This window comes from Panthera onca, chromosome D1, assembly GCF_046562875.1.
Source record: "Panthera onca isolate mPanOnc1 chromosome D1, mPanOnc1 haplotype 2, whole genome shotgun sequence".
Taxonomy (NCBI): Eukaryota; Metazoa; Chordata; class Mammalia; order Carnivora; family Felidae; genus Panthera; species Panthera onca.
In genome coordinates, this window is record NC_138348.1 from 61,470,998 (window position 1) to 61,481,575 (window position 10,578).

General features: G+C 44.4%; 1 protein-coding gene across 1 annotated transcript in view; it reads right to left on the reverse strand.

The window, feature by feature from the left end:
- GAB2 (GRB2 associated binding protein 2) overlaps positions 1-10,117 on the reverse strand; it is a 189,193-nt gene extending 179,076 nt beyond the window's left edge. The window contains exon 1 of the mRNA XM_060605512.3: positions 9,826-10,117. Coding sequence (XP_060461495.1) covers positions 9,826-9,900 — 75 coding nt within the window. The 5' untranslated portion in view covers positions 9,901-10,117. The remainder of the gene's footprint in view (positions 1-9,825) is intronic.
- Positions 10,118-10,578: the final 461 nt, after the last annotated feature.

Genomic DNA, 10,578 nt, shown 5'->3' on the forward strand with positions numbered 1-10,578 from the left:
CTTTGCTTTCCTTGTAGCTAGTACTGGACAAGGCTTCATCTAGCTCTAAGTGGGAAGCTTATATCATCAGGTAGTGTGCTCGTAATCTAGCAAAAGGAGACTGATACAAGCCTGATGTGAGAATGCAGGGTTATGAAACAACACCATAAGAACAAGCCAAGAAGAGGGCTCACTTCAGGGGTTCCTGGAGGGTAAGGAGACACCTGAGCTTAAAGGGTTTACCACTTACTGGGAAGTTTTTCCAACATTTTTGAACTCGGGCTCCAGAATCTCACACATTGATCTTACATCCCCTAGCACACACTCGTTCCCCGGGGACTGGTCCAAGTGACAGCTTCAGGCAAATAAAATAACCGTGTGGTTCTTCTGCTTCCCTTCTCTGAGATCAGGAGAGCCGTGAGATGTTCCTTTCAGGAAAGGATTAACTCCCTAGAGTTGACAGAATATCTAGCTTGGGGGTTCCACTTACATTCTGATATTATATAAAATTCAGGTCTGGCCCAAATTTGAAAAGGACGTGAAGACCCTCATGTTCACGTTTGGAGTTCCTATGAGAGGGTTAACAATTGCAAATCGACACCAGCCCCTCCTGCCACATCCTCCATTATTCAATACCTACTCTGGGCTAGACACTGTACTAAGATTGTTTTCACTTGTTATCCTAATAAATTCTCAGACCCTGTGAAGAAACAGTACACCAGATTCATAGACAAGGATATAGGCTCAGAGAATCAAGTCATTTGCTTAGGGACCCAAAGGCCCTTGAAATACAAAGAGATCTTCTGAATACAAACAATGTCAACACACGACTGACATTTCCCATTGAAGGAGTGGCTATCTGAGAGGCAGAGACTCACTGAGTTAGAGTGATGTGCTTTATTAATAAATGTCATTTTTTCACCCAAGGTCTTTCACGGACTATCCCCACAGCTATTTACTATTCAAACCACTGATTTCCACTAAAGACTCCACTGTGGATGGAATTTCACTGCCTCCCCCCCACCCCATGTGCACTGCCCCTTTCCCATTTTAACTGCTATGTTCCTTTTTAGGCCCTGATGTTTCTTTTTCTTTCTTTCTTTTTTTTTTTTTTTTTTTCAATATATGAAGTTTATTGTCAAATTGGTTTCCATACAACACCCAGTGCTCATCCCTAGGCCCCGATGTTTCGAGTCTGACTCACATCCACAACTCCTACTCCAGGAAGCCCTGCCATCTTTTTCCATGCCCAGAGCTCTTGCCTTCATGAACATCCTTGCTACCTGGACCATATATCTCTATACAAGGGCATTGCTCTGTTTCACATGTACACTTCTGGTCTCTCTAGACTGCTGGTTCCTTGAAGCCAGTGTCGAGAATTGATTTATTCCTTTGGGAAGACAGAGGACACAAAACATACTCTATAAATGCTTGTCAACATTAACTGGATGAAGGCAATAGCCTGCTCGGGAACCTTTATTTCTCAGCATTTCCTATAAGCTTGAGGTTACCATATTCCATTATTCCCTTCCTGCTTGAGAAAGGCCAATGAGCAATAGAAAGCAACACAAAGTTGTTTCATTAAGCAAAGCAGCAGGCATGCATTCGTGCATTCCTGCTTTGTACAATTTTACTGCCTCTGGTCCTCAGATATCCCTGAAAGGACATTCCATACGCATTCAGGGCTATAGGGATTCTATCCTGTCTTTTCCCTTGGATGAGAAGTATTAGCTGGGCCACGTACTAACCCTTCACTAATGAGTTGTGTTCTTTTGAAATTGTGCTAAAATGCACGTATCATAACGTTTATCTTAACTATTTTTAAGTGTACACGGTTCACTGGCATGAAGTAGTCACACTGTTGTGCTATCATCATCAGCACACATCCCCCAGAACTGCTTTCATCTTACAAAACTGAAACTCTGTACTCATCAAACAATAGCTCCCCATTCTCCTCTCCCTGAAACCACCATTCCACCTTCCCTGTCTATGAATCTGACTCCTTGGTGCTTCATATAAGCGGAATCATATAGCTTGTGTCCTTTCAAGATTGGTTTATTTTACTTAACATAACGTCACTAAGATTTATCCATGTTGTAGAATGTTCATGTGTCAGAACTTCCTTCCTTTTGAGCTGAATCATATTCCATGGTATATATTTATATAAAATACATTTTATTTATTCCTTCATCTGTTGATAGGCATGTGGCTGATTCCAAATGAGGAACTGTGATCCAATGCTAGTAACAAGAAGCTCAGAGACTGGCCTGGGTTAGAGCAGTCTCTTTGATGTTAAACACTATCACAGAATCAATCCAGTGATTAGGACCACAGAACAGAAAGCCGCTAAAGGAATGTCCACCTGGTTATCTGTCCCAGGAATGCGGACCAGACAGAAATTTTATTTAAACACTCAAAGAGTCTGTTGTAATAAAGCTCTGGCTTCTTAGGATAGACAAATCTTAGATTTGCTTATTTCTGAAGACCTCCTGTTCCCTTGTTGTTGTTGTTCTCCTCCTTCTTCTTTTTATCTTTGCTTGACTGAGGCCTAATTGACATGTGTAAGTTTAAGGGGTATAACATTGGCCCGACACACTTGTATATCGCACTAGGACATACCACCACAGCATGAACGAACACCTCTATCACATCACACAATTACCATTTCTTTTTTCTGATGGGAACATTTAACATCCACTCTCTTAGCAACTTTTGAGTATACGGCATGGTATTTTAAGTACAATCACGAGGCTGTGCATTACATCTTCAGAACTTAATTCTTTTTTTTTTTAATTTTTTTTTTATGTTTATCTATTTTTGAGAGAGAGAGACAGAGACAGAGTGTGAGCAGGGGAGGGGCGGAGAGAGAGGGAGACACAGAATCGGAAGCAGGCTCCAGGCTCCGAGCTGTCAGTGCGAAGCCCGACGCAGGGCTCGAGCTCACAGACTGTGAGGTCATGACCTGAGCTGAAGTCGGACGCTTAACCGACTGAGCCACCCAGGCGCCCCATAACTTAATTCACTTTTAATTGGAAGTTTGTACCCTTTGACTAATATCTCTTCACTTCCCCCATGCTCTTAATCTCCAGTAACCACCATTCTACTATTTCTATGAGCTCAGCTGTTTTAGATTCCACATATAAGTGAGATCATACAGTATTTCTCTGACTTATTTCACTTAGCATAATGCCCTCAAGGTCCATCCATGTTGTTGCAAATGGCAGGATTTCCTTCCTTCTCATGGATGCATAATATTCTTGTGTGTGTGTACATACACGCACACACGACACACACATCTTCTTTATCTATTTATCCACTGAAGGATGCTTAGGTTGTTTCCATATCTTTGCTATTGTGAATAATGCTATAATGAACATGGAGTGCAGATGTCTCTTTAACATCCTGTTTTCATTTCCTTTGGATATATACCCAGAAATGGCATTGTTGGATCATACGATACTTCTATTTTTAATTTTTTGAGGAGGTTCCATACTGTTTTCTTTTTAATTATAGTCATTCTGACAGGTGTGAGGTGATAGCTCATTGTGGTTTTCATTTGCATTTCCCCGATGATTAACAATGCTGAGCACCTTTTCATGTACCAGTTGGTTATTTATACCTCTCCCTTGTTCTCCAACCCACAGGTTCTTTCTTGTCTACCTCTTCAGCCTCATAGGCCACTATCTGCATCACCCTGTAGATGGTCCAGCAACACCAAACTCTCTTTAGTGTCCCTGCACACACTCTGCAGTTCTTTGCCACTGGCCGCCACTGTCTGTGGTCTCAGTGTCTGGAAGACTTTCTTCTTTTGGCTTACTTCTAGTCATGGCCACCTCTCCAGGAAGCCTTTTCTTCTTCTTCTTCTGCATAGTCCCAGAACTTGAATGCTTGGCATATAATGGCTGCTTGATAAATTATTAAACTAATATATTTGTCACACTCACATTCCGTGTTGAAAAGACAAATTTAAAGAAAATTTTAAGACTAATGGGATTACAGGTAATTTTTATTTGTATTTTAGTATTATTCAAATTTTCTAATGATAGGCTGACTTTTCAAATTTACCTTAAAAAAAAAATTAAGATTAACCTGATCAGGAATAAATGGAGAAATCAGTCTACCAGATTTTAAGACTTCTCATATAGCTATAGTTATCAAGACTATGTGGTATTGGCAGTAGAACTATGGAGCAGAATAGAAAATAGACCCACACAAATATGCCCAAGTGATTTACGACCAAGATGCAAAAGCAACTCAATAAAGGAAGCATGACCTTGTCAACAAAAGGTGCAGGGGCAACTGAGCGTCCATTGCCAAAAACACACAACAACACCAAAAAAATCTCAAAGTTTCAAATCTCATACAAAACTAACTAAAAAACAGATCATGGACTTAAAACTAAAAAATGTTTAGGGAAAAGAAAAGCTCTGCAGCTTTAGCTCAGCAAAGAGTTCTTAGACTTGACCAAAAAAAAAAAGTACAACTCATAGAAGGAAAAATTGATAAACTGGATCTCATCCAAACTAAAAACTTTAGCTCTCCTAAAGCCCGGTGAAGTGGGTGAAAAGACGAGTTATAGACTGGGAGGAAATATTTGCAAGCCACGTTATTTGACAAGGACTAGTATCTTGAGCATATAAAGTACTCTCAAAACTCAACCATAAGAAAAATAACACTCCAGGGGCACCTGGCTGGTTCAATCGGAGGAGCATGCAACTCTTGACCTCCAGGTCCTGAGTTCAAGCCCCACATGGGGAATAGAGATTACTTAAATAAAAACTTAAAAAAGCAAACAAACCAAAAACCAAAAACCAAACAATTCTTACAGAAAACAGACAAAAGACTTAAAGGAAGACATTTGACCAAAGAGGACATACAGATGATAAATAATCATCTGAAAAGATGTTCAATATCATCTACCATAAGAAAGTGTAAATTAAAACCAGTAAGTGAACAGTTTGAGAAAAGAATTATGGTACATGTATACCATGGAATACTATCGGGCGTTAAAAAGAATGAACTAGTGATACATACAGCCACTTGGATGAATCTCCAGAGAATTATGCTGAGTGAAAAAAGCCGATCCCTCAAAGTTACAAACTTACAAATTCATTTATATAAGACTCTTGAAATAATAAAATATAAAAATGGAGAACAGATTAGTGGTTGTCACAGGCTAAGGATGTGGTGGGAATGCCTTGGTAGTGGATGGGACTATAAAAGGGCAACATGAGGGATCACGTGGTGACGGAAATGTCCTGTATCTTGAGTCTATCATTATCAATATCCTGATGGTGATATTGCACTATAGTTTTGCTAAATGTTACCATTAGGAGAAAGTGAGTAAAGAGTACACATATCTCTTTTTACTATCTTTACAAATAGATGTGTACCTATGATTACCTCAGAGTAAAAGTTTAATTAACAACAACAACAACAACAAAAGCTTAGGCTTTGGGACAAAGCCAGGTGATGTTGGACAAGTCACATTCCTTCCTCATAGGGCTAAAATGATTAAATTAAAAGATCAATGGTCTAAGCACAGTGCTTGCCACAAAGTAAGCCATCAACAGACAGCTATTAAAATGACAATATTAAGAGTCATGGCAGTGGGGAGGGAGAAGTGTAGAGAAAACTATATTAAGATGATAGCACTAGTGGATTTGGTGAACGATTAGATGTGAAATAGTGGGTGACAGGGAGTCAAGGCTGATTCCGGTTTCACATTTGAGCAAGTGGGTGGTCAGTGGCACCATTTATTGAGCAGATATGGGATGAAGAATGAGAGTGTAGTTTTGGGTGTGGTGAGTTTGTGATGACTGGGAGACATTCGAGTAGAGATGTCCAGTTAACAACCGTATATGCAGGTCTGGAGTTGAGAACACAACTCTGGGATGGAAATTTAACTTGATAACAACCAGCATGCAATGATAACTGAAGCCAGGAGGATGGACAAGATATCTGAGAAGGAGAAAAGAGCCTAGACCATAGCCACTGTGACCATAAATGAGCTTCAAACTTTAAGGATTGGGTAACAAGGGTCAATTTAGCAAAAGAGACATATAGTAGCCAAAAAAACAAAACGAAACAAAAAAACACACACAAGGAAGAAAAGTCAGGCATTTATCATATCACTTAAGAATAAGGTGCTTCAAGAAAGAGTGAGTGGTCTACTGTGACTAAGCAGTGAAGAAATTAAAATGAGAAGTGAAAAAACAGACCTCTGAATTCTGTGACCTGGGTATCACTGGCACCTTTCAGAGAACAGCTTTTGTGAAATGACAAAGTAGGTTTCAGACTGGAACCAACTGACAAGAAGGGAGGAGAAATGGAAACAGTATAAACAACCATGAAGAAGCTTAGCTCTAAAGGAAAGCAGAAAGCACAGTGAGAAGGAAAGGATGTGATACTGAGGGAGGATTTTGTTAAAAGGAAGTGTGTTTACATGTTAATGGAAAGAAATAGGTAGAGAGGGGAAGACACAGAATATCCATAACAGAAAGGGTAATAACGACTTGAACAGATAGGATGGGATATGATCCAAAGCACAGGTAGCAGGATTGCTCAGTTAGAAGGGGCACCTCATCTACTCTAAGAAGTAGGGAAAAGGAAAGGAATCATGCAGATGCAGGTAAATTTGGAAATCTGGTTGCAGTATGTGCAGACAGCTACCCTCTGATAGCTTCAATGTTCTTGGTGGAGAAGGCAAGGTCATCTGCTAAGACTGACAGGATGGCTTAATTTTTATTCCGAGCATCAAATCCAGAGATACAGATATTTAATAAGCAAGTTGACTTAATAAAATAATTAGTTTCCTCGAAGCAGTTGTTCATTAGAATCACTACACAATTTTCTCCAAATTAGCCACTAGAGGGCAGTGCGGCTGTCCATAGTTTCTCTCTTTTACCCCAGTGAAATCAATAGAAAATTACAGAGCAGTGTAGGTCATAAAATGTTTTTTCCTCAAGAAAATCTGGCTTCCGCATTATATATGTGTGTGCATGTATATGCACACACTCATACACATGCACACTACAGCATGATGGGAGGGCTGTTCCTCCCGCTAGCCTCCTACTGCAACCATATGATGATGGTCCAGAGGCAATACTCACCATTTTCCAGAGGTCACTTTTTGTAATTCCCCCAAAGTGCACAGAAATACTGAATAGATCTTTACATCTTCTTATGATTAATAAATTAGAAAAGGCTGACGAAAACATCCTTAAACCTAATCTCTGCTAACATTTGCTATAGCTTCAAGTTGTTTTTTCCTCCCTCAACCTACCACCTCTTCAAATTAGAGAGAGGTTTTTTAAAATTCATTGTAAATATATATTAAAAAATAAAAAAAATAAAAAATAAAATAAAAATAAAATTCATTGTAAATAGTTGCAATCTATTTCGTGAACTTCTTTTCCCTTGATGTCAGATATGTGATATATTCTTAAAATGGAGACTTAACAATCCATGATACCACATGGCTATTGTATATACCAGAATAAGCAGCTATTTTAGGGTGTGTGTTTAGTAACGAGGCTGGGAAATAACTTGCTTCCTAGTTTGATTCTAATGAATTTGGGTCTCTAATGAACACAGGGAACTGGCAAAGTTTTAACTTGAAGCAAGGTGCAGAAATTCTCAACGCCCAAAAAGAAAAGATGTAAAGGCAGACTCTAACCCCAAGAGCTTGGGGTTAGACAACTCAGCCCAGTTTCAACTAAGAGAACTGAGCTCGCACTCAGTTCCAGTCATATCAGTGGAACACATTACACCCAAGCCCAAGAGAAGTTGTTAGTAGTTTGATCAGATGTCCATGGGCTGGAGCTGCAAGGAAGTGGGAAAGCGGGTGAGGTCATCATAGGACTGTAGGATGTCAAGTACTTCAAATGGGTGAAAAAGTTGCTTGACCCCAAAGCCTCCAAACTTGTTTTTGAACTAAAGTTGCTTGGGAACAAAAATACCAAAGAAATGGGTCCTAAAGAGAGTCTGGGTGATAGAGTTGAAGTAGTCATCAAATAGAGATATGGTATCAAACTGTTTGCAAACTGTATCAAAAGCAAAGTTTCAAGGATCTTTAGGGTAGTGCTCTAACTTCGAAAATTAAGAGTCACATTTGTCACTGGATACTCTATTCCGCTAGCTGGTATGTTATTACACTTCGACCGATAGCTTTCTTAAGCTCTTTGGGGCCAAAAACTTTTTGTTTTGTTTTTTATAATTATAAAAACATCCATAGCAAATTACTCATCCTTAACCTAATATAAAAATTCACCTTTCCTAATGAGCTGATACAACTCTGAAAAGGGGGAACGTTTCTTTCTTAGCAGTGATAATGCTTTGGCTCCTTGGACATCCCTGAAAAACGAACGTAAGAACGGAGATGAACCCTCCATTGCCTCATCTTTACTGTATTTTAAATCTAGGTCCACTTTGAAAAGTCACTGTTAGAGTCTTCCCAGCAAGTGATTTAAATAAGAGCCTGCTTTCATTTACATACACACACACTTGCACTCCCCAACAACATTTCCTTTGAAAAACAGAATGTCACTTCCTCAATCCAGAGGCCAGAAGTCCCTCAGTTCTGATCTGGGGAGCCAAGACAGGAAACTCTGCTAAGCTTCTGCCTCTCCCCCCATGGACAGCCACTGGTGCAGCTGACAGAGGGCAGGGTCTGTTCGGAGTTCCCTTGATGCACTGCAGCTGGAAGGCAACAGCTCACTTTCATGCTGTGGGAATGATCCCAGAGAGGCCAGCACCAGGAGTCAGTTTAACAAGGGCATTTCAAAGGAAGTGAAAACGGAACAGAAGAGAGACCTTGACACCTTATACCGACCTTACTTCCATTTCCAAACGCCTGCAAACGGCCCAGAGTTGATGGTAATTACTACCATCGTGTACTTTGACCCCACCAGGCAAGGCACTGGAATGGGGGGGGGGGGGGGGACGAGAGGGGCGGTTAGCCAGACCTCTTCACCAGTCGGCACCAGACTGTATCCCACCTTCCCCTCGCTCGATGTTGCCAGTTTCTCAGTTGGAAGGGAGAAGCTGTCCCAGCGATTTCGGTAAACACCGTCGGTCAGCACCACCTGGCAACTGAGAACCTTGATTTCTCCCGACCCCAGACACCAAGGACGACACAAAATCCCGGCCAGTTATACCAGACCAAACTGCAATGTCACCATCGTGGGGTGGGGTGGGGGGATGTCTGTGAGAGACATACGGAATGAAGGGGGACAAACAAATGAGTCACTTAATACAAGAGCTGCACATGCCGCTGACGCTGCCCGTGATGCAGAGGCTGTGGACTGGAAGGAAGCAGGCGGTCACCGGGAGGGGCGGGCAGAGAAAGGGAAGGGGGAAAGGGTGTGAGGAGCCTCGCCCTTTGTGGGGGCCGGACCCAGCCGCCCCGCAGCCTGCGCCCCCCTTTCCCGCCCACTCCCGCAGCCCTGCAGGCTGAAGCCGCTCGGGGTTACTATGGTCCCCCAGCCCCGGGAATCAACTCTCTCGGTCTCCAAAACAATCAATACAAACTTCGATACCGTATTTAGTTTACAGGGAAGCTGGCTGGGGAGGCGCTGCCGCCGCGCCCGCCCGGAGAAGAAGGAGCCGCAGCCTCAACCAGCCCGCCCGCTCCGCCCCTCGGCCGCGCACCTGTGACAGGTGTGCAGGTGCCCCACACAGCCCCGAGTCGCGGAGCGCGCGGGCCGCTCCTCGCCCCCCGGGGCCCCCAGGGCCCGCCCTCTCCGTCGGCGACGCCCCTCCCGGAGCCCCCAGCCCCTGGGCAGGCCGCGGGGCGCCCTCCACCCGCGCCCTCGGCGGCCGCACCCGCTCGTCGCCCGCACTCACATAGCGCCTCAACTTCTTCTCGGGAGGCGATTTCCTCAGCCAGCCGGTGCACACCACGTCGCCGCCGCCGCTCATGCTGCCGGCCGCCTGGAGCCCGCCGCGGGGTCGGGCTGACAAGGGCGCGGACGCGGGCCGCTGGGTCAGCCGGCCGGCGGTGCGCAGCTCACGGGGGAGGGGAGGGGCCGGGGCGGCCAGCGGCCGCGGGGCGAGGACGAGGCGGCGCGGCGCGGGCCCGGCTGCCTCGCGCGCTCCCGCTCTCCCCGCGCGCGCCCGCGCGCACTCCCAGCCGGGCCGCGGTGGGGGCGCCACAGCAGGAAAAAGGGCGGCGCGCGCTCGCCACGCCCACAGCCCACCGCGCCCCCCGGCGGGCCGCCTTCAAAGACGCAAACACCGCCTTGCCTCTAGGGACCCGGGAAGCCCGAGGTTTGAGCAGACGCCGAGGCCGGCGGCCGGCCGCCAGCCGCGCCCCCGGGTTTTGCTTTCCGCCCTCAAGCTTCAACAGCAATCCGGGGATGCGGCCGCGCCCCTGGTGGGAACGGGGGTGGGGTGAAGGGAAGGGTCTGCGCGCCCTCGATCGAGAATCGATTTTTCACAGAGGGTCGTCAGGAAGGGACCCGAGGGCTGCTCGCGTTTCCTATGCACTCTGAGTTTCAGGTTTCAGTGGGTCAGGTTCTGGCTGAAATAAGTGATCCGCTTCCCAGCAAGAGTTTCATTAACTCTCGCACCCCCTTGGCGGGAGAAGCAAAGATGAAA